This window comes from Canis lupus, chromosome 11 (assembly GCF_048164855.1).
Source record: "Canis lupus baileyi chromosome 11, mCanLup2.hap1, whole genome shotgun sequence".
In the NCBI taxonomy this organism is placed as follows: domain Eukaryota; kingdom Metazoa; phylum Chordata; class Mammalia; order Carnivora; family Canidae; genus Canis; species Canis lupus.
The window spans coordinates 37,154,727-37,179,493 of record NC_132848.1 but is presented as its reverse complement, the minus strand read 5'-3'; the positions used below and the strand labels follow the sequence as shown (position 1 = coordinate 37,179,493).

Sequence of the window (24,767 nt, the reverse complement as noted above, 5' to 3'; positions counted from 1 at the left end):
TATCAGCGTCCAGGGGCTGCTGTAACCGTACCACACGCTGCGTGACTCAAAGCACTGGGAAGTTACTGTCTATCAGGTCTCAGGTCAGAAGTCTGAAATCAGGATATTGGCAGGATTGGCCGCTTCCAGAGGCTGAAGGAGGCTCTCTCCCAGCTGCTGGCTGCCCGATCCCTGCATCACTCCTGTCAGCCTCTGTCTTCACATGGCATTTCTTCCCCGATGGGTGTCTCTGTTCCGTCCCATACTCGTACAAGGACACATGTCACCAGAATTAGGGCCCACCATCATCAGGTGATCTCATCTCAGGATCCCTACTTTATGCTATATCTGCAAAGACTCATTCCAAACAAGGTCACCTTCACAGGTAGCGGGGGCTACAGCGTGGCCGTTTCTTTTGGGGGACGCAGTTCAACTCATTGTGGCATCTACTACCTCACCCAGGAAGAAGGATGTTGCCCTGGGGAGTGTGGGGACAGGATGGACAGGCAGGGGGTGAGGGCCTGGGGCTACAGGGTTCTCACCAGATCATCCTGTGGCCCAGATCCCTCCACCTGGCCTGTCACTACTTCCCTTGGCCGGTTTAACATGCTTCACAGGCTTTAGTGGGGAGCAGCTCAAAGTAGACCCCCCTCCAGCCATCTCCCTGTATAGTGAACACTTAGCTGTGAACACTCAGGTCCACTGCAGGGGATGCTTGCTCGGCCGACACCTGCCCCTCCGTCACTGCCAAAGGACCAGTTTTCCTTTGGGGTTAATCTCCAGCTCCTGGGAGGTCAGCCTTTAAATGAGCTTGTGCTTTGTCACATGAAAGGTTTTGTCTGGGTCTGCAGGACGTCTGCAGGACGGTGGGATCCATGCCCTTTGAAGTCGAGGGAGCCGGGAGTCCTCCCTGGTTTGTCTTCTTTGACAAACACAAGAATAATTAATGCAAGTTCTAAGAAGAAAAATGGGTCTCCCTACATTGCCTTCTTCTATGTCAAGCACAGTGTGATGCTGACCAACCCAAACCCAGGCCCAAAGTATGCTTCTCTGAGCTGTTCATTCCTAGGGGCACCTGGAAGCTGCTTTGGGCCAGACGTCGGTGGCCACCAAGCGCCCTCCAATGGGCTGGGAAAAAATGCTACTCCATTCACATTCAGAGGAACTATTGAAAGAGAAGTTTAGTGTCATCGTAATACCTATTCAGTCCCATTTTTGTGGATTATTTCTTTGGGCTTCCTCTTTCTTTTACAGGGCCCCTCTTAATATTTCTTGCAGAGTTGATTTGGTGGTCACATATTAAATGTTGGCAAATCAAACTTCAATAAATATATATATAATAAATATATAATCAAACTTCAGTAAATTTAAATAAATATGTTTATATTTATATAAATGTTATTGACAAACAACCCAGGCAAGTGGAACCTAAGGATTTTGGAGGCTAGAGGATGGGGCTGGTGAGGGGAGAGCAGGTGCCTCTGGACTCCAGCCTGACTTTGCCCTTCTCTTCCCTGGGGCAGGAGCCTCCTGCCAATTCACTCCTATCTCCTCTTGTCTGTTTCCAGGACTCCTCTTCCTCTGCCGGACCTGCCTCAGCAGCTGAACAGCAAGGCACAGCTCCCAAAGTCCAGCTGCCCCTCAACGTGTGAGCTGCCGTTTATGTTTTTGGGGTCCTGTGTCTCCAGCACCTCCCTCCCGCCCCTGCTGGCATGTCCACATGTGGCTTCCATAGGATTCTCGAATTTGTTACCAGCTGGTAGTTTAGTTATGTGCATCCAGCAATGCTGCTGACAAGAGAGTGTGGAAACCAAAGTCTAGCAGGTTCTTTCAATATCATTGTCCCCAGGACATTTGTGAAAAGGGGGATATCCAAAAGATTTGATGGCACACGTGCCAGCCAATCAGGAAAGGACGGGGTATAGCACAGAGAAGATCCTGGAGGCCGGTGAGGAGGTGTAGAGGGCAGAGGACGGGGCGGTGGGCGGGCCTGCCAGCATGGGGCAGTAGCTGGTTACCAAGTGCTCGGAAGTAGCTCCATGTTTTAACAGCCACTACTGCCCTACAGTTAAGGCAGCTTATATCATAGCAGCTGCATATCATCCTCAAATATAACCAGATGAATCATTGCCAGGAAGTGAGATGCTTATCTTGTTTAGAAAATTTGCTCTTGTTAAATTACAGCTCTTAAGAGCTACATGCAGTTTAAAAATTCTCCATTTAAATAGTGTTCTGAAAAATTAGACTGCCTTCTACTCTTTTATTTGGCAATGAGCTCAGTTACTTGAATGGATGTTTTGAGGTGGAGAATATAAATTTGGCAAACAATATGGCAAAGTTGCATGTTCCACAGTCCCAGTGCAGGCCTTGGAGACACTGAGAACCTGCACTATTGTAGAACAGAAGGTATATTCCAAATGAAAAACAAAAACAAACAAAAATGCCTTTTGAAAAAGCAAGTTGCTGAGCTTCAAAAGGTTTTCTAGAAGCTTAAATATACTGGCATGTGTTCACCTATCTTTTTTAAACTCAGTTGAAATGTTTGTCTTTATTTGGTGGCAGACAGGGAATCCCTGAACATCTCCCTTTCTCTGCCCACTGCTGTGATTGCATTACCACGACCCACTAAACCAAAGGAAATTAAGACTTAACCTATTTTTTTACCCAGCTTCCTGAAGAGCACAGAGATTAGGAAGCTACCTTTAGGTATCTTTAGGCTGAAATTCAGGTTTTCACCCACCCTGGACAGAAGATGCTATCTTCTGACCTAGGGTCCTGATGTGCTCTCGGGGCTTCCACTCAAACCTGGGTGTCAAGGAGGCTGGTAGTGAAGGCCTTGCTCTTCTTGAAGAACTGACTGCAGGACCCAATCCCCAAGGAAATGACCAGCATCTATAGGAGACCATTAGGCCGTAATGTGGCTGCCCAAATGAGAGGCAGGACAAGGACAAGGCCCAGGGGTTTCATTTTGGGGTTTCCCCAAATGAATGCCCAACACACAGGCTCTCAGTAACGTTTTCCTTGTTCTGATGGCCACAGCCTTCCCCATCCTGGGTGCATCCTCGGCTTCTGGTGTCAGGCCAAAGCCCTCAGCTCTCACATGTTAGGTCAGCCACCAAGAAGGCTGCTCTGTCTTCGAGACACAAAGGTTACTAATATAGTCCAAGAATATTGTGAATAGCTACTGGGAGCCACAACCATGCACAGACCTTCCATGCTGTGGAGGGTTTTGTAATTCGGTATAGAGTATGAAGTGACCTTTCTCCTGCCCTTGCTCTGCTCTGGGAGATGAGGAGGCCACCGTTGTTCCCAGCCCTCTGCCCTCTCCCTAGCAGCCTTACCCCAAAGCACTGAGTCCCCATTTGAGTAACAGAAGGGAGATTTTTATTTGAGTAACAGAAGGGAGATTTATGTGTCAGATGATGTCACTTAAAAGATGAAAAGTATCTTGGCAGGCATGTGACTGCTGGTGACAGTGGTCGTCTGAGCAGCAGATAAGTCGTGGCCAGCGTCACGGTGATTGGCTGTTGTAAGTTAAATGTATGCTCTCTGCGGCTCTTTCTACTGTGTAACAAGCACCAGGGGAGGGGGTGCCACACGTAGCAATGTACGAGATCCATTTGCAGAGCACGACCTTGGAGGTCACATTTTTCATGTTGTTCTGAGGGAGGAGATGAAGCTGACCTCATCAGCTCATGGAGTAGGGAATGAGCCTAACCACTTCCCATCCTCTTTGGCTCCAACACGTGAGCCCTGCCGTGTATCCTGGTGACAGATGTCTGTGGGGGGAGTGCGGTCGCTCTTTATCTGGTCGTTCTTCCCAGAACAGTGCAAAAGTCATGTTCAAAAGTTTGAGACTGAGAGTGGGAAGTGCCTTCACCACAAAGCTGCAGCGGCCAGCATGCTCTGTGAGCCGGGGAGCCTGCACGCAGCAGTGCCCCTGGGCCTCGGAGAGTGCCCGATGAGCTGGGCTGGGCCAGTCAGCGTCCCTCCCACAGGCCCTCATTCTGTCATCCCTGTGGCACGTGGGTATGATTGCCAAACCTCAGCTCATGTGCCGGGGTCACGAGCCCATGTGATTGCGAGGCAGGACCCCTCAGGTCAGCCTGCAGTGTGGGGTGTTGTTATGTCCCTCTAGCATGTAAACGTGTCCACTGGCATGGGCTTCCGAGGGACCCAGTAGCCCTGACACGTGAAAAGGGGGTCTCAGTTTGCAAACCCAGTGCACGGAGGTGGCTGCTGGTCTTCAGATCTGTGGGATCTGTGCCCTCCCTGCTAACTTGTGCAGTGCTGGGAAGGTACCCAAGGTCCACCCCTGGCTGATGGACTCACTGCCCTTTATCTGCCTCCCAGGGGTGGAAATGAGTGTCGAGTCAGGAACAGCCCATCTGGCAAGGCTACGGTGTTACAGTACACTGGGAGTAGGCCACCGCTCAGGCTGGGGGCTTAGTTCTCGCCTCCCCTCTAATGCAGGCACTGCAGAGCCGGGGGAGGGGGGGTAAGACCAGAGGGGTGGGTGGAGAGGAGGGCCAGGCAAGGGAGGGGGCTGAGTCAGCTCCAGAGTCCCACCTCAGTTTGGCCCAGTCTCCCAGATGCCCTACTGAGGACTCTGTTGTGCTGGAGGAGGAGCAGAAGCATGGGTGGCAGGTGGGCCAACAAGCCAGACTGCCGTTCCCTGTTCGTCCCAGTGTGTTCAGGTCTGCATACCTGTGAGCCAAGGGCAGGCATGGCTGTGGTCCCTGAGAGCCGCTGGTTGTCTGGGAGGGAAACTTCCACACACAGATGGGTAGTTTATCCCTAGGGGGAAACCAGGAGCCTCCTGAAGTGTGTGAGCACCTGTGTGCCACCTGTGAGGTCTGGGAGCATCGTTGTGCGAGCCACAGAAAGACCAGGAGGGTGGGCAGAGCCAGTGGGGTTGCCTGCAGGATGAGCTCCTGGGTGAAACCATTCCATGGCTTAGTAACATTTCCCCAAAAGCTCCCTGTTCTCCCACTCTGAGCATTTGCAACCGCAGGCAGCCCCATCTGCAACCTGCATTGACTCACACCTCCCCAGCTCAGCTGCCACATTGTATGGAGGACTTACGTGGCTTTCTGAGCAGGGGTAGTGCCCCTCCCTGTCCCCAGAGCATCCTGTGCAGACCCCGTCATGCACTTAGGCTATCCTCCCCTTCCCCAGAGCAGGTGCTCCTGGGGCAGGCTTCTCCACCACCTGGATGCACCTGATCATCATTCTGCAGACATCCATTGAATGGTACAGACAAGGAGTGGGCATGTGTCATGCTAACCTGAGCTGTTGTGCTGAGAAGAGCAGGAGCAGAACACTTCACAGGAATAATTGAAAAGAATCTTTTACTTATCCTAGAAGAAACATAAGCAAGCCATCATATAGATGAGAAAGGGTATGAAATAAATGAAGGCACTAAAATACTTCAGTTCACTCCTTGATTAGGGCTGAAGAAAACTCTGTAGATAATTAACACAAGTGAACACCTTGCTATAGAAATGAGTAAGTAATACAGAGGAGTGATTGGTGTCCTAGAGATATCTGATAGGCTGCTGGGAAATGTCGATGGTGCATGATGCCAGACTGCTTGGCCACACCTGACAGTCGCCTCCATGTGTGCATCACACATCCAAGGGTGCTGGGGCAGGGGGCATGGGCCTGACCTTTCAGCCTGGGCTCACACGTGCAGGACTGCTTCAAGTCAGAGCAGGGTTGCCTTAGAGCCTAAAAGCCCACGTAGCCTACAGGATGGTGGGGAAGCAGGCTCTCTGAACCAGACTCTCCTACTATTGCATTAAATAAGGTGTGTTTAATGCCAGCCTGTGTATGTGAATCCATAGAGGTGACTTCTGAGCCTGGAGGAGCAGCCTCCTCCGATCCACATGTTTTTTAATGACCCTGAGGGGTCAGTGGAAGGCTGTGGAGCTGAAGGGCCTTTCGAAGGAGTGAGAAGTGAGAACAGGCCCTGGGAACCATGAAGACCAGGACCATAGGGGCGCCTCCTGTTTCATAGCAGGTGTGCATGGTCCCTGTAGACTCCAGCCTACAGCTCCGAGCACCCAGCTGGTGCCAAGACTACCAGCAACGCTGTCCTGGCTGCACCCAATGGAGGGGACATGGATGGAGAGGGAATGACAAGCTGTGGGGACCCGGCGGCTGCAGACATTAGGCTGACAGTGACCGGGGCCATCTGCCATTTGAGTGTGGTCCATCCCTTGCTTTCCTTGGGTCATTCCTAAAGAAAGCAGATGTCAAATGGCATATCCCCCCCCTTCCCCAACCAGCGCCTCTCCCCACACGAGCCACACGCTGGGTCTCTGCGGACACCACGTGCAGAAAAACGATCTGCAGAGCCATCTGCTTCTGCTCTTCTCTCTGAGGCCCCCAAAGGAAACCCAAGTGGGAGGGGCAGAGGCCCTCCACAGTGAAGTCAGATTTGTTCACATTCTAGTCCCCTGGCAGCGCACACCTGGAGGCCGAACTCGAAGGACTGAGATGGGAGGACAGATCACCATGAACAGAGCAAACGCAGGAGCGCTCAGCGCACACCCGTGCAGTGGCGCCAGGGGCTCCCCGGCTTCAGAACCCAGCCCAGCCTGGGGGCCTGCCAGCTGCCCCCACCGCCCCTCATGGACCCCCACCCAGCCCTGGGGCCCCAGAGCCCCTCTGGCCCAACTCCCTGCAGAAACAGGTCCTCAACCTTTTGGAGCCTCAGTTTCCCCAGCTGTGAAATGAGGGGTCGTCCCTGCCTTGGAGTTCACATGGGGCTTCAGCAAGGCCCCGTGACAGGCTGGCATGTAGCAGACAGCCCTTCCCCACCCCTGCCCCGTCCTGCCTTAGCTGGTGGCCCGCGGTGCCTGTGGTGGCCTGGAGCTCTGCACGACATCGGCCACTTGACACTTGAGGGTTCAGGGTTGTGTTTGAGGAGGAGCGGCGTGGCGTCCCTCAGAGGGGACAGCATCCCCGGGAAGGGCACCGTCAGTACTGCCCGTTGGCAGCACATGAGAGGCGTCTGTCCCCGAGCGTGGGATGAGCAGAATACCTGGAGCGGTGAGTTCCAGCGTCCCACATGCCCCCCGTGAAGGGGCACGCTGTAACCCGAGGCCCACGGCCGTGTGCTCGTGAGCGCTGTCCCTCAGCGGGTCTGGTGCCAGCAGTGGGTGTGGGCAGGGAAGGTGCTTTAGGCCTGGGGAGGACCGACCGGGTGGCGGGGAGGTTGTGGTCACCTCCAGGGTGCTCTTCCTCCTGCTTCGCTATGTCCCCAGGAACCATGTGTACTCCTCTAAAATGAGAGTGGAAGCGTGAGAGGAGACTTTTCTGACTTGGAAGGTTTAGTCTGGATGGCTTGAGGCCCATAACATCAAGAATTTTCTTCTTCTTTTTTTTTTTTTTTCATTTTTGTTTTGATGGGGGAAGGCTGGAAGCTCCCCTTTGGTGCTGAGATGGGAATGCCAAGTCTTTGTTCTGTTAAATGGCATGGGGGTCTTCAAGTGTGGAGGGTAAGATAATCGGCTCCTTCCCAAAAGATAATTGACTTCCAGTTATTTGATGGCTACTCCCCCAGGATCACGAACATGACTGTTGAGCAGCTCCAATGGGTCCTGGGGTGTTTACTGCACTTGCTGTTGCTAGCGTTATATTTGAAATTTGCAGTGTACTTCCCCTGCGGTGGACGTCGGGTGCTGCTGGCCATCACTCGCTGAGCCTGGGGTGGGTGGGTGCGGGTCCCCCTGCACTCACCTGGGTCTGTCCTCTCTGGCATGGTTGGGTGGCTTTGAACTCCACTCAGCACACGAAGTCACTCTGGCCCCAGGGCCGCGAGGATGGGTGGAGAGGCACGGAGGAAGCTCCCATCAAAGGGACCTTCTGTGGGCACCCATGGGCCCTGTTTAGAGGGCTCTTGGACCCCCGGGAACTGGACAAGCTGGATGGGAAACTTAATCGAAGCTTTCTGGCTCCTGTTTCTCCTCCCCACTCTGCCTCACCTCTCACCCGTCCACGACCTCCCGCCCACCACCCTCTGCCTTCTCCGCTGGCTTCTGTCTGTCTGGTTGTTGCAGGACAGCTTGGGTCCCTGCTGGACAGACGCTGAGCTCCCTGCCCCCTGCCCTGTCTGCACCATCTGCCTCTCCTCATCCCACAGCCCCATCCTCCATGCCTTTTCTTGCCTCCTCACAATGCCGTCCCCTCCTGGCTTGGTCCCAGCTCCGTACTGACCTCCTGAGTGGGGAAGGCTGGCACCTGTTTGCGTGTGTTTCTGTGTCCGAGGTCAGCCAACAGACCTCAGGGCTGTGGGGGACGGTTTGTGGCACGCACCTGCACACTTGCAGGTACATGTGGACACACTCCCTTCAGCAGTCTTCATCTTGGTCCCAACACCAGAGCCCCTGTTTTATCTTCTTTTATCAAACAAGCACTTGTTGGGCATCTGCTCTGTGCCAGACACTTTCTCGATGCTGGGCGTAGAGCAGTGAACAGAACAGGGACCCACCTCTGCCCTTGTAGAAGATCCTGTGTAATGGGAAGTGGCCAGTGGCCGAACAACAGATGGGAGGATAGAAGGGAACATCAGTGCAAATATAGCACGTTGGGGGTGCCTTGGTGTAGGCCGCCCTGAGCCAGGTTTTGCGGTGAGCCCTGGTGGAAACACGTAGACGCAGCCCCCTTCCCTCGGCCTAGACGGGGCTCCTGTGGGCCACTTCTCACCATCCCCAGGAGGTCAGCGTGCTAGGCAGTGGCGGGGGGCTGTCTCTCGCTGGGATCCTAGCTGAGGGCAGGAGGATCTGTCACGTGAGGACTCGAGTGCTCAGGGCTGCTCACCTGCCCCCCGAGTGGGAAATGATGGTGGAAGCACAGAGCATTTACATTCTCCAACACCATGCCGTTTTGAACTTCCTCACCTGAAAGCAGCCTTTGGAAAAGGCCTCCCCAAGCAGATGGCACAGTGTGGAGCCTCTCCAGGACACCAGGTGATGGGCGGCCCCGAGGGAGGGGGAGGACACACCCCAGGCACTTGGGACTTGGTCTCCTCCTGGGCCTGGGGGTGGAGAAGGCAGCCAGTGGGGCACCGGCTGCTCGTAGGCCTCATGCGGCAGCATCACAGCTCCACGGGGGCCTCTGGGCTCTGCACAGGCCCCAGGACTGGGCGCGGTGGATGTCAGTGCCCGCACCTTGTCCAGGCTGGGGACAGGAGCCTGGTGCCATCACCCCTGCTGGGCAAGGGGAACAGAAGCAGCACATGGTTCCTCCCTCTCCAACCGAGGACACGTGATTGTTTGCTGAGGTCAGTGTTGTGCACACACACAGACTCCTAGGGCCCTCACCCCCAGCATGGCCACTGTGTACTCACAGAATCAAAAAGATTGTTTTCACACCCTGAAGAGACAGGAGGCAAGCAAACAGGATTTATGCTTCAATTACATTTCCCTGAGAGCAGGCACAAAAGGCATGCGTCGCTGTTGCTGTTCACCAGCCTCCCGCGGCCCAGCCCTCTCACACTCCTTCCCGTTGTGTCCATGCTGCCCTCGCTGGGGCCCAGGGCACCTCCCCACGGGGGCTGCCCCCAAGTGGTCACAGGGCAGGCTGCTGTCCCAGCGCAGATGCAGGTGTCATGTGGCTTTCCTGTTTGTCACCATCAGAGAGCTCCTGGGAGTCATCAGATGTGAAAACAGACGGATGACACCCAGGTTCTCTTTGTCACCTGGGCATTGCGTCAGAAACGTGGATCTTTCTGCCCTTGACAAGCAAGGGTGGGGGGGGGCCTCCAGTGATAGCTTCCTTTATCATCCCTGAAGCCCAGAGTCCTTCCTGGTTGTCGGCATTTATCTTTTCAAACAGTGAGAAATCAAGATGTAAGCCACCCTTTCATCTCTAAGGGAAGAGGGAGGAGTGGGGTCAACCTATAAACAAAGGACATTAACCAGGCAAGGCCTCCACTGAATGGAACAGAGGCAGGTAATGTGTTGGGGCAGGGCTGAGAGGAGTGTCAGCTTTTAGGTTGTTTTACCTTATTTTACTTTATATTAGGGACGAGACATCTTCATAGGTTCCCATTCTGTTCTAGCATGTTCTAGCATGGGCCTCTGAGAGTCAGGGGGCCTCCTTCTTGCTTGAACCCTGGTGAGTCCCATTTCTGTATTTGCCTCCTGAGGAGGCCCCTCCCAGGGTCAGGAGGGTGGTCTGTGAGCCTTCTGAGAGCCTCTGGTCCTGAGCCCATGGTCCTGGGAGAGCTCAGCGTGCCCACCAAGCCATCCATTCTGCCAGGGGAGCCAAGAGATGACACTTCTTTAAAATTCATTTTTTGTTTCTCATTGAGCTGAAGCCTCACCAACTTTCCTCCTGGATCTTATGAGCAACATAGTTGCCTGATATCTTTCTGTCAGGTTAAAACCCACTTCTCCAAACCCCCAAAGTAGCAAAGCACTTTGCAAGTATTATCCAGTCCTTGCAAGTGCCCTTTGGGGTTGAGGACTGAGGTCTCACTAGATACGTGACAAGAGGCTGGCCCAGGGTCCTGAGCTACATATACTACAGGCACAGCTTCTAAACCCGAGGCCAGGATTTACACCACTGGGATTGTTCTTGGTTTCCCTTCACATAGGCTTAAGACAAAAGTAGAATTTAAATAGTCGTGGCACAAATCCTGCAAGAAAGGATGCACCTGAGAATCCCCTAACCAGACTGCCTTTGGGATATCTTCCAGCTCATAATGACTGACTGAATGAACCAGGCAGGCCAGCGCCTGGTTAGACGAAATGAGAAAAATCCAGCCCCAAATTTGCCTGGTAAAGTTTTCTCTGGCTTAGAGCATCAGGCTTTAGATGGTGGGGCCCAAACACCAGTGATCTAATTCTAGCCTATTCTCCAGGACCTGGGATGAGTCCTGTGGGCTCACTGACCTGTCAGATGGGAAGGTGGTGCTGACCACCTGCCCACCCAGGTCAGCCAGCACAGAGCTGTGGAGTGACCTGGGCTCTAGGAGCAAGAGGCAGAGCCCTGTCTCCTCCCTGCACATACCTCTCAGGACCTGGTCCTCCAGGTGAGCAACAGCAGTGCTGGGTGCTCTCCCGTCCCTGCACCCCCTCAGTGGTTTATCATAAAGAGTAGGTCAGGCATGGTGCACACAAGCCCTGCAGGCATCAGCTACTTGGGTTCATCAAAAGATGAGCCCTCATGCGATCTAAGCGATGCCAGATGGCATCTGCCCACCCCTGCCAGCCATCACTTATCCTTAGCCCTGTTCTTCTCCCTGTAGGTACCTGGCACTCTATGCTTACAAGCCCCAGAAGAATGATGAGCTGGAGCTGCGGAAGGGCGAGATGTACCGTGTCCTAGAGAAATGTCAGGACGGCTGGTTCAAGGGGACATCCCTGAGGACTGGGCTCTCTGGGGTGTTCCCAGGAAACTATGTAACACCCGTCTCCAGGTGAGGCCAGTGTCAGTGTCGCTGTCTGGGAATGGAGGGAGCACCCCCACCCACGTCCCCCTGCCACTGGTTACAGCCTGAAGATCATGCTTCAGTCTGCACAAGCCCAACACCCATGCAGAAGTGGGCGAGGACTCCACTGCCCACAGGGTTTTGCCCTGTGAGCTCAGAGCTCCCCTTGAGCAAGGGTTCCACATGGCAAGTTTTTCACCTTCTGAGTTAGGTTCTGCTTGTCATTCACTCAGCAGAACCATCTTTGAGGGAAACGGATGGGGAGGATGAGCTGGAGTCAGGGCAGCAAGGGGAATGGAAATGGAAGATCACCCAGGAGACTGAGATGTCAAGTGTGTGCATGCACCTGTGTGTCCAGTGTTAGTCCAGCTAAGGCGTGTGTGTGTGTATGTGTGTGTGTCCTACACACAAACCTGTTGTGCATAAAACACACACATCTGCATACGTGCAAAAGAAACACATGTATTCTCAAAAGCTACTGAGTTTGACTGAATGACAGCATTGGGCTAATTAAACATTTCGTCTTCCTTGTGCTTTCCTGTCTTTTGCAAATATCCTGGTATATCATTTTTGTAAAACAGAAAATACAATATAAAAATTTACTCAAGAGGTTATCTGGAGCTGTCTGAGAAGTTTCTATGAAGATGAGGAGTCCACTGTTGGTCTTATTTGTCAGTCTTACGTGGAAACCTCTCATGGGCACAGCTCTGGGTTAACTACAGGACAAGAAAATGACATGAAGACGTGGCTTCTGGGTTTCTGCTCTCTGGGGGCAGGACTGGCAGAAAAATAACCCCTTAACGCCTCAACCTTGCCCTGATGGCTAGACGGATTGACACACCAGAGGGGTGTGCTGGCCGTGAGGTGGGCTCCTGGTCACGTCATCACATCCTAGCTTCCTGGGAAGGCCCATGATTTGTGAGCATACTTATTCAGTCTTTACAGTTTTTTCCCAGGGTAAGAGTAAGCGCAGCAGGTAGCAGATGTGATTAAAAAAAAAAAATTCATGGGGCACCTGGGTGGCACAGTCAGTTGAGTGTCCAACTCTTGATTCTGGCTCCAGTTGTGATCTCAGGGTCCTGAGCTTGAGCCCCACATAGGGCTCCACGCTTAGCACGGGGTCAGCTTCAGAGTCTCTCTCTCTCCCTCTGCCCCTCCTGCTCATTCTCTCTCTCTCTCAAATAAATAAATAAATCTTTGAAAAACATTCATGGTTTTGGCTGGCCCACTGATGGAGTTCCTGGCTAGAGACGAATTTCAGAGCAGTTGTCAGGCCTGCTGGACAGTGGGGTCCTTGCCCAGAGCCTCCTTCCCATGGTGCTTGTCCAGGAACCTTGACTTAGTGCTGCCAGCCCACCCCTGATTGAGGTCATGGCCTGGTGGTACTGGCCACACGGGCTGGGGCTGCCCACCTGCCAATGGGCCTGGTGGCTTGTTCTCGCCCTCACGTGGCCCCTGGGGTCTCACCCCTGAGACACAGGGAGAACAGAAGGGGACTTGACCCCCAGACTCTGCCCCATAGTTCATGCTCCCTACCAGTGCCTGAGTTTGGTGCACATACCTGGAGGTCAGAGGCTAAAGTCCATCTTGAGAGTTATTGTGTTCCTCTTATATTTCTTAAACACTGTAAATTGGTTTCATCTGGAAACTTGGGGTGAAAGGGCATCTATTTCGGGCATAAAACTGCAAGTTCCCTGACATCCCTCTGAAGGCCATGGCTGTGCCCTTTCCCAGAGGCCGTGTCCAGAAAGTGGGTCCTTGCCCTGCTTCCCACCATGTACCAGAGAGGTGTCCAAGCCTTATGGGATGTGGCTGAGTCATCCTTCTGGATGTGTGAGGACAGACACAACTGTTTTTTAGAATGAATCTGGTACAAAATATTTGATTAATATTGATTCTTAGGGTTCTTTTGCTGTTTCTTAACTATTTACTTTGAAAGTTAGCCCCCTGAGGGTTTTGTAAAGAGTGTTCCACTGCCAAGCTTGGGCTCTGGGCACATTTGCCTACAGGATCATCTTGACATTGTTTTAGTATTTGTGCCCTGGGCTGTGCGGCCTTCATCTCTCAGAGCTAGGAAGTAGGAATGGGCTTTTATTAACAACCTGTATTGTGTGGTTTCATCTGTGACCCCACCTGACTTGACTCTGTTTTATTTCCTCAGAGCTCCTGTAGGAGGGGCTGGGCCACCCCGGAATAATGTCGTTGGAGGGTCTCCACTGGCCAAAGGGATGGCCACAACCATCCACCCAGGTGGTGGAAGTCTGAGCAGCCCAGCCACTGCCACAAGGCCAGCCCTTCCCCTCACCACACCCCAGGCCCAGCACCAAGCGGCCTCTCCACCGACGGGCAGTTGCCTGCGGCACACAGCCCAGCCGGCCACCAGCCAAGCCCGGGGCACCGTCCCCACAGGTATGTGCTGCTCCTAAGGTCTCAGTCTGGAAGAAAAGTTGACAAGGGGTTCTCAGGAGGAATATTATGACCCAGGTTTCAAGCAGTCCAAGACTGGGCAAGTTGTATATGCTTATCATGATCATAAGCTTCTGCTAATCTCCAGGAAGTGTAATGACTTATATTACCCTGTCCTGACAGCTGAAATGGGTTAGAAAATTCCCAAATATTGATACACTTCATTGTAGCAAGAGGACTGCATGGTCTAATGAGATTAACACTGGCACCAGTGGCTGGGCCCGCCGCCCTGGCCTTCCAGGTGCCCAGCACACGGGGGCTGCCCGGCGAGGCAGCGCCCCACCAGCCAGAGCCAGAGAGCTCCTTCTCTGAAATGCCTTGAAGCTAGACGCAGTAATGGTCACTGACACCTTCACCTTTTTGGCAGCCTTATCAATAGCCAAGGTGACATAGTTTATGGAAAATCCAGTTGTTCCCAGGACAGTGTGAGATGAAAAGAAATTATGGGGTGGACGTTACAGGCCTAGAGAAGGTCAGCACAACTGGCTTGAACACTTAGCGCTGAGCCCTGAGGAAGTGGGGAAGCTTGGCTCATGGTGCCCCTGGGAGCCCATACCAAGCACCTTCCCAAATTGTAGAGCCAGCGACAGTGTCACCGTGCGGTGCAGGAACCCAGGACAGAGGTGGGGCAGGGGTGTAACTGAATTTCATTTGAATGACAGAGTTCTTGCTCCAACCCCAACCTTATTCTCTCAGAAATCATCTCTCTTCTTCTCAAAGTAAGGCTTAAAGGACAAAAAGTGTCAATTCTCTGGAGCAATAAAATACATGATTTTTTAGAATCTAGCCAGCCAGGAGATGGCCCATTAGAAGTGCTCCAGAAGGCACCTTCTCAAGTGTGAAAAGTCGAGATAATACTTAGCACCTCAGGGGCCATACTTTCTCCCGAGTCACGGCTGATGGGACAAGAGGGCAGGTGGTGGCTGTCCACACGCCCACCCAGCCATTCTCTGGGGAACTTGGCCTTCACCTCCCCGTGCTGGTGCCACTCTGGTGCGGGCTGGCACGCGGCAGCAAGGACTGCTAGATATGACAGGAAGAACCCTGAATGTTTCAGGGGATAGTTCACTTCAGTCAGCCTGCTCCCTAACAAAACAGGACTCCGTCCCTGCTCTCAGCTCCCACACACTGCCAGAGAGGTGGTGCCACCAGGTTGGAGGACTCTGGGTGCTATGGAGGAGGGTCCCAAGTGGGGTGCTGGGTGATGGGGGAGGCTGGGAAAGGCTCCTCAGAGGAGGTTGATCCCAGAATAAGCAGCAAAGTAATTTGGGTAGGGAAACCAAGAAAGGTGCCATTTGAAGCAGGAGGAAGGGAATAGTCAAGTGAACAGAAATAACATGCTGCATGCACATAGGATGCAACCAGGTGCAAGAAATTCAGTGAAGACAGAGTAAACGCAGATCTTCCTGAAGGCATGAGCTTGAGACCTATGTTTGGGGGCTGAGCCACCATTATTATTGCTTGCCTCGGTTTCTCCCTCTGTAAAATGGCACTTAACTCCAGGGGCATAATGTGAGGACTGTCTAGCATGGTGCATCTAGTCTATATTCAGTACATGTAGCTATTTCTCTTCTTCTGTTAGAGAATAAGAATATTACTGTAATACTAAGGGCAAGAGAGTCCAAAAAGTAAATATAAATTATTAATGAAGGATCTAGGGGGTTGAATTCTCTCATGAAAGCTATGGGGACCCACTGAAGGGGTTTTACACAAGAGGAATGGCACTTTACCAAATATCTGCAGGCATGGTAGGGAGGAAGAATTGATGAGGGGCAGCCTGAAATTGGGAGCCACTAGAAGGGTGTTGCTGTCCCCAGGTGAGAGGTCTCAAGGGGCCCAGACCCAGTGAGTGCGGCTGTAGAATTGAGACAAATGACAAAATCTTTAGGAGGCAGATGGTTGTAACTTAGAAATAAGCTAATGCTCAGGGAGGGCAAGGAACCAAGTCCAGTTGCCCAGTTTCCGGACAAGTGACTGGGATTTTAGTATATGTGCTGCTGAAGCAAGCTCTGAACCAGTGATTAGGAGAATGACAACGGCATCATCAGCCTAAAGAAACCAGAGGGGCTGGTTTATGGTGAAGACAATGACATGTGGCTTTGCAACGTGTAATGGGCACATGCCACAGTGGTTTGGATCACTGTCCTTACATGGGGCTTGCATCCTGTATATGAATCCCACCTCGTCATGGTAGAAGGCTGAGCCTGCTGGTTCAGCTCACCTTGTAGATAAGTGCAGACACATGACCTAGATGCTAGGAACAGACATGCCTGTGTGTAATGTGACTTACATTCAAAAGCTGCAAACAGGGCAGCCCGGGTGGCTCAGCAGTTTAGTGCCGCCTTCAGCCCAGGGTCTGATCCTGGAGACCTGGGACCAAGTCCCACATTGAGCTCCCTGCATGGAGCCTGTTTCTCCCTCTGCCAATCTCTCTCTCTCTCTCTCTCTCTCTCTCTCTCTCTCTCTGTATGTTTTCTCCCATGACTAAATAAATAAATAAAATCTTAAAAAAAAAAAAAAAAGATCCGCAAACATGAGGGCTATGTGGATCCCTTTGGGAGAGAAGGTAGTGGTGAAAATGCATCCTCCTTCAGGGGAAGCAGGATGGACATGTGGTGTCAGTGCCAGTCATCATTGGGCACAGGGTGCATATCTGGTGTCCACTGTCCAGCCTCCTTCTGGATAGTGTCCATTTCCCTCAGCAGTGGGATCTGTAGCAGGGAGGTCTCATGAGTGGGCTTGGCACTGTCTTGGCTTCAGAGTCTCCAAGACTGACTATACCATCCCAGAGACTCTGTAAGTGCCTAATAGTCTTTCAGAAATGTGTGTTTTAGTTAAATTAGCCAGGAATGAGTTCTGCTTTTGTAGCTCTGGCCCACGGGGAAGAACTAGTTGTCTTTATACTATAAGAATTCTGCAACAATATTTATCTGGTACCAGCCATCTCACCCCCAACAATTACCTTCCAATCAGCCATGCTTGTAACGTGGCTTAAGTTCATCTGATGACATTTATTAGTAGCCTCTGGCTAGACATACAGCCACTGTAGTGGCCAAGTGATTGAGTGAGCCCTCAGCAGAGCTTCCCGACTGGTGTGCTGTGACTGGGTCTGAAGTACCCAAGATCCTGACCTCATTGACCCTTGCAGCACCCAGGCAGGACCTGGGGCAACTAAAGTCCCATGCCAGGTCCCTCCTGGCTATAAACATCTAATCTGTTCACACCAGTGTGCTACATACACGTTTCTATGTGCACCACGATATGGAGAGTTTGGGTAGCCCAGGTCCTCACTGAGAGTGAATATCCCAGCACAGTAGCCCTTGGGTTATCTGCACAAAATGCCAGTATGATCACCTTTCTAAGCCATGCCTAGCTAGCAACTTTCCCAGTTCAAAGAAGAAAATGAGACCTGCCAGTCATTTCTCCCTCCATGGAATAACAAGCAGAATTGAAAGAAATTGGCATGGCTAGAGGCAGTACAACATTGCATCTCAGTCATTGATCACCATAGTAACCACCATGGTGTGACAAGCATTCTCTTCCATCAGTCTAATTTTACATATGGAAAGAGTGAGGCACAGGATGTTTAAAACAGCTTCCCCAGTGCATTCCAACTGCATGCTTATCCCCACACACTTGCTGTCACAGTCAAGTTAAAGAATGGCTCCTACCACATCATATCAGTAAATTAAATGCCACTGAGTTCCCATAGCATTTTCCACTTCATTCTGCATTTAGAGAGAAAAAACACGCTGTTGACAGTACAAGTAATGGATTGTTCACTGCAGTAATTGCCCATTTCAGCAGACCCCAACCCAGGCAGTTGAAAGGCATTTCATCAATGTTCTCATCTTGAGCCAAAGTCAGGCAGTTTGACAAAGGCTTAATTGCATTGGCCATAGCATCCAATATGATTTGTTCTGCTTGATTAATGTAACTCCTTTTTCCAAGGGCAGAGCTCTCCCTATAAAACACCAGTGTCCACACATCCTCATATCAGTGTTTAGCAGGGGCAAGAGCCTTGTACAGTTATTTATTCATCTGCAGAAAAACCCAAATCAAAATAAAAACCAAACCAAAAAAAAAAAAAAAACTGAAAGAGAGGTAGATACTCTGATAGGCTCTAGAAATGTAGAGAAGAACCACATAAACCCCAATTCTATACCCCCTTAAAGAGGACAAGAAAATAAATTCTTGCAATAGAGCTTGAAAAGCACTGTAGTGGAGGTATCCAGAGGGTATTATGGAAGCATGGAGGAGACATATGTAACTCAGACTGGGGAGGAAAATGAGAGAGCAGAAAGTTTTCAAGAGGTGGTGATCCTGTCTTGATTTTTAAAATGCAAATAGGAACTGAGCAGACAAAGCACAAAGAGAGTTCTAGCAGAGGGACCGGCAAGGACAAAGACATGGCAATGAGAAATACCAGAGTTTCTATTTTAGGTAACTTTATTTATTTTGATGTGACTGAAACAAAAGACATGGCAAGAGAAGACCAGGATGTTGGTGACAATTTCTCTGCAGAGGCCAAATTTAATTTTAGGTCTTAAAGCTGGGTAGAATTTAGATGCAGCCGAGCATGAGGTGAGGGTGGAAGCATGGAGAAACCTCTAAGGCTAGTGCACTTGAAAACTGAGATGAAGTCAGGGTGAAAAGACAAAGAAAGGAGAGAATGAGTACCTCTGGCAAAGCTGAGAGGTAAGCAGGGGAAGATCATGGAGGTTCTTTTAGACCTGTCATGCAATTTTGGTTTTTATCCTAAGGGCATTGGGGCACATTAGAGGGTTTTAACTAATAGATATAATTTGATTTTTGTATCTAAAGGATAAATCTAGGCTTCTGCTTATGACCAACCTAAAGTAATGAGGAGATTTATCATCCCACCAGAAACAATTTATAAGAACAAGAGTTTGCAAGGAAACTGTGCAAAGCCAGGGGAACTAGGAGAAAAAGGATCAGTGCTGTCAGTGCCCAGCATTCACAAAGTGCTGGAAATAGTTCCTGTTCCACCAGCCAGATGGAGAAACAGTTCATATGACATTGAGTAGTCTATACAAGGGCCTTGACCCAGCCCCTAGGCTAACTACTGCTCTAGTCCCACCACCTAGTCTTAAAAGCAAACTCAGAAAGATCAAACTGTTTCCAGTTCATTTAACTGTGTTGCAGAATGAGCTCAAGAGTACTTCTAGGACTGCAAAAAATATCCAGCTCTCAATAACATAAAAATAACAATGTCTGATAGCAATAAAAAAATTCCTATGCACAGGAAGGAAAATATGACTCACAATGATTAAATAAATCAGCCAATCAGAACTGACCCATATGTTAGAATTAGCAGATAAAGATAAAAACAGATATTATAATTGCATCTATTATTGTGTGCTTATATATTATAATGGCTCAGAAAATTAAGTAGAAACATGAAAGATATTTTAAAGACCTAAATCAAATTTTTAGAAATAAAAACTACAGTGTGTGAGATCAAGAATACAGTGGGTAGAATTAATGGCAGGTTAGACATTGCCAAAGGAAATATTAGTGAACTTGAAGTTAATAGCAATAGGAATTATGAAAAATGAAACACAAACATAAAAGAGAACTTTTAAAAATGAGCATCAGTGAGCAGTGACAACTTCAAGTGGCCCAATATATGTGTAATTGGAGTCTCCAAAGTAGACAAATGAAAAGTGAGACAAAAATTATTTGAGAAATAATAGACCAAATTGTCCTGAATTTGATGAAAACTAAAATTCACAGATCAAAGACAGCTGGTGAGCCCCAAGCACAAGAAACATGGGGAGAACTACATCAAGGCAAATTATAATCAAATTGTTCAAAATCTGTGATAAAATCTTAAAAAGCAACAAGGGAAAAAATGATACATAAATTTGGAAAAAACAAAGATGACTATATATTTCTTGTTGGGAACACTAAAGTGAGAAAATAGTGAAGCAACTGAAAGAAGTACTGAAAAAGATAAATCTGTCAAGTTAGCATTCTACATCCAGCAAAAGTTTCTTCCAAAATGAAAGCAAAATAATTATTCACACCTAGTAAAGCTAAAATATTTCATTACCAATAGACCCACAATATGAAAAATGTTAAACAAAATTCTTAAGGAAGGTGGAAAATGATATCAGATGGAAATGTGGATCTATAAAAGGGAGTGAAAGACTTAAGAAATATTAACTGTATATATCAATCTATAAGTTTTTTTCTGATTATTTAAATATCTTTAAACTATAACAAACTGTTTAAACAAGAATAAAAACAATGCAGTTTGAAATTTAAAACACACATACCCCAATAATCACAGCAGCAAGATCCACAATAGCCAAATTATGGAAAAAGCCCAGATGTCCAACAATGGATGAATAGATGAATGGTTAAAGGATATCCATATCTATATCTCTATATCACAAAATATTACTCAGCCATCAAAAAGAATGAAATGTTGCCATTTGCAATGACATGGATGGCACCAGAGGGTATTATACTGAGCAAAATAAGTAAGTCAGAGAAAGACAAATACCATATGATTTTACTCATGTGGAATTTAAAAAGCAAAACAGATGAATATAGGGAAATAAAATAAGATGAAATTTGAGAGGGAGGCAAAAGGCAGAAGAAATGCTGAACTCTAGTAAACAAACGAGGGTTATTGGAGGGGATGTGGGTGGGGGGAAGGGGTGACTGGGTGGTGGGCATTAAGGAGGGCACTGGGTGTAATGAGCACTGGGTGTTATATGCAACTGATCAATCACTAAATTCTACCCCGGTAACTAATAATGCAGTTATGTGTTAAACTGAATTTAAATAAATAATTTAAAAACACATGTAAAAGTAAAATGTATAATGGTAAATGTATAGAGGTTGGGAGTGAAGGAACATACTATTATACTATACTATTAGATGTTATTCTACTATTATTAGTATGTTCTTATACTATGTGTGAAGAGTTATGGAGTCGCTTGTAGGTGGACTGTGGTAAATTAAAGACATAAGCAAGCACTAAATATCAAAACAGAGTTACAGCAAATAAATTAACAGAAGAGGTAAAATGGAATCACAAAAACTTCCAATTAATCCAAAAGAAAGGATAAAAAGAGAGGAAAGGAAACAAATAATTCATGAATAAAATAGCAAACATATAGTAAAATGTAGGTTTAAACCTTTTCATAAAAATAAATATAAATGCTCTAAACTTTAAAAAGAATGCAGATTGTCAAGTATTACCTTAAAAAAAAAAGACAAAACCAAGCTATATGCTGTGAACAGGAACCATTTTAATACTTTAAATATAAAAACATGAATAAGTAAAAGAGTAAGAAAATGAAGATATGCAGTTGATTCTCATTATTCACAGTAGCTATGCTGTATAAATTTTCCACACATTAGTGAATACTAAACTATTTCTGCTAAGTGAAATATGTGCATGTGTATATGTATCTCACAGAGATTATAATCTTAAATACTAAAAATAAGTCATTCTGGGAGATTCTATTTATTTTACAAAAGAGAAAATAAGGTTCAGAAGTGACTGCAAGACACCACCCCACTAACAGGTGACAAGCAAGATTCAAGCCTATCCATTGAGTCCCAGAGCTGGAGCGTCTTGCACTGCACTTCCCTGCCCCTCCCATCTCTGTCTCTGGGCATCTCTGTATGAGCTAAAACCAGAAGGCAGAGCATCATCTTGTTGCACCTCATCTGGGAAAATGTTTCAGTGACTTCAATTTTTTGCTAGTATATGCATATCTGTAAATGACTACAAAAGCACCATAGGTATTTTTTAAGATTTTATTTATGTATTCATGAGAGACACAGAGAGAGAGGCAGCGACATAGGCAGAGGGAGAAGAAGCAGGCTCCATGCAAGGAGCCCAATGCGAGACTCGATCCCAGGAATCCAGGATCATGCCCTGAGCCAAAGACAAATGCTCAACCACTGAGCCACCCAGGTGTCCCACACCATAGGTATTGATTTGGAGGTTACAAATCAATTTTAGCTAATAGATGAATTTGCACATACAGAATCTATGGATAATGAGGATCAAATGTATGATGCTAATACTACTAAAAAGAAATCTGAAATGTTATATTAATATCAGAGTAGAATTTAGAACAAAGAATATTTTTACTAAAAGAAAAGGCAATTTCATAATGATGAAGGGGTCAGTACGTGAAGAAGACTAAATATTTATACCCAAATAACAGAACTTCAAGATATATAAGCAATTACTGGTAGAGCTGCAAGGAGAAATAAATAGACTAATTCACAATTACAGTCAAAGATTTAAATACTTCTCTTGATAATTGGCAGAAGAAGTAGACAGAATATTGGTAAGAATATAAAGCATTTTAGCAACCTGTAACTATTTTGACTTAATTGACATTTATGAAGCGCTACACCAAGAGCAAAATACACATTCTTTTCGAGTGAACAACATTTTCCAAGATAGACTACATTTTGGGCCATAGTATTTCAATCTCAATAAATTTAAAGGGATTCAAGTATCATAAATCACATTCCCTAACTACAATACCGATGAATTAGAAATTAGTAACACAAAGATACCCCCAAATATCCCCAAATAAATGGCACATACACTTAAAAGTAACCCATGGATGAAAGAAGAAATCAAAAGTGATATTAGGAAGCATTTTGAACTTAATGAAAATGAAGATACAGTATATCAAAATGTGCGGGATGCCTCTTAAGCAGTACTTAAGTGGAAACTTATAGCATTCAAAACCTATGTTAGGAACAAAACAGATATCAAATCAATCACCTCAGTTTTACTTTAAGAAATTAGAACTAAAAGAGCAAAGGAATCATAAAAGAAGCAGAAAAAAATTCAGTGCAGAAATAAATGAAATAGAAGACAGAAAAACAATAGAGAAAATCAATGAAACAAAAATCTAGTTCATTGAAAAGATCAGTAATAAATCAATAAACATCTAGCCAGAGGGATAAAGAATAAGAGAGAATACACAAATCATCAATACTAAGAATAATAGATGTTACAGAATAATTAGGGATTATTATTTTACTTCAGATTTTACAGAATAATAAAGGATTATTTAAAAGATTATGCTAGTAGGGGCACCTGAGTGGCTCAGTCGGTTAAGCCTTCGGTTCAGGTCATGATCTCAGGGTCTTAGGATAGAGCCCCACCCTGGGCTCCCTGCTCAGCAGGGAGTCTGCTGCTCTCTCTCCCTCTGCCCCTCCTCCACCCCTGCTCACGCTCTCTGTCTCAAATAAATAAATAAAATCCTTAAAAAAATTTTTATGCCAATAAACTCAACAAATTACACAAAACAGATAAATTTCTTAAAAACAGAAATTGATAAACTTTAGAAACAATAATCTGAATAGGCCTATGTCTATTAGTTAAAGAAATTGAATTAGTTAAAAATTTTCCACAAAGAGATCTCCAAGCCTAAGTGACTTCATCGTTAGATTATACCTAATGGTTAAGGAAAAAAAATACAATTCTATAGAAACTCTTCCAGAAAATTGAAAAGAAGGGAGAATATTTCCTAACTTTCTGTAAGGCCAACTTTACCCTCATACCCAAACCAGACAAAGACATTGAAAGAAAATTTTAAAAAGACCAATATAACTCATAAACATAGATGTAAAAACTCTATAAAAAATTTAGCAATCGATTATAGCAATAAATAAAAAGGATAATATATGATGACTAAGTAGAGTTTCTCCTAGAAATTCAAGATTTGATTTACATTTACCAATCAACATAACTTACTGTATGTAGAAATCAAAGATACGTCATTTGCAAATATCCTCTCCCATTCTGTAGGTTGTCTTTGAGTTTTGTTGACTGTATCCTTTGCTGTGCAAAAGCTTCTTATCTTTATGAAGTCCCAATAGTTCATTTTTCCTTTTGTTTCTCTTGCCTTCATGGATGTATCTTGCAAGAAGTTACTGTGGCCAAGTTCATAAAGGGTGTTGCCTGTGTTCTCCTCTAGGGTTGTGATGGAATCTTGTCTCACATTTAGATCTTTCATCCATTTTGAGTTTATCTTTGTGTATGGTGAAAGAGAATGGTCCAGTTTCAATCTTTTGCACGTGGCTGTCCAATTTTCCCAGCACCATTTATGGAAGAGACTGACTTTTTTCCAGTGGATAGTCTTTCCTCCTTTGTTGAATATTAGTTGACCATAAAGTTGAGGGTCCACTTCTGGATTCTCTATTCTGTTCCATTGATCTATGTGTCTTGTTTTTGTGCCAGTACCACACTGTCTTGATGACCACATCTTTGTAGTACAACCTGAAATCTGGCATTGTGATGCCCCCAGATATGGTTTTCTTTTTTAAAATTCCCCTGGCTGGGATCCCTGGGTGGCGCAGTGGTTTAGCGCCTGCCTTTGGCCCAGGGCACGATCCTGGAGACCCGGGATCGAATCCCACGTCAGGCTCCCAGTGCATGGAGCCTGCTTCTCCCTCTGCCTGTGTCTCTGCCTCTCTCTCTCTCTCTGTGTGACTATCATAAATAAATAAAAATTTCTAAAAAAATTTTTTTTAAAAAAAATAAAATTCCCCTGGCTATTCGGGGTCTTTTCTGATTCCACACAAATCTTAAGATGATTTGTTCCAACTCTCTGAAGAAAGTCCATGGCATTTTGATGGGGAGTGCATTGAATGTGTAAATTGCTCTGGGTAACATTGACATTTTCACAATATTAATTCTTCCAATCCATGAGCAGGGAATATTTTTCCATCTCTTTGTGTCTTCCTCAATTTCTTTCAGAGGTGTTCTGTAGTTTTTAGGGTATAGATCCTTTACCACTTTGGTTAGGTTTATTCCTGGGTATCTTAAAAGAAACAGTCAACAAAACTAAAAGACAACCTACAG

General features: G+C 47.3%; 1 protein-coding gene across 1 annotated transcript in view; it reads left to right on the top strand.

The window, feature by feature from the left end:
* The window catches only part of SH3RF3 (SH3 domain containing ring finger 3), a 353,925-nt gene that overhangs the window by 264,436 nt on the left and 64,722 nt on the right, over positions 1-24,767 (top strand). The window contains exons 6-8 of the mRNA XM_072842672.1: positions 1,548-1,627; positions 11,240-11,410; positions 13,584-13,831. Coding sequence (XP_072698773.1) covers positions 1,548-1,627; positions 11,240-11,410; positions 13,584-13,831 — 499 coding nt within the window. The remainder of the gene's footprint in view (positions 1-1,547; positions 1,628-11,239; positions 11,411-13,583; positions 13,832-24,767) is intronic.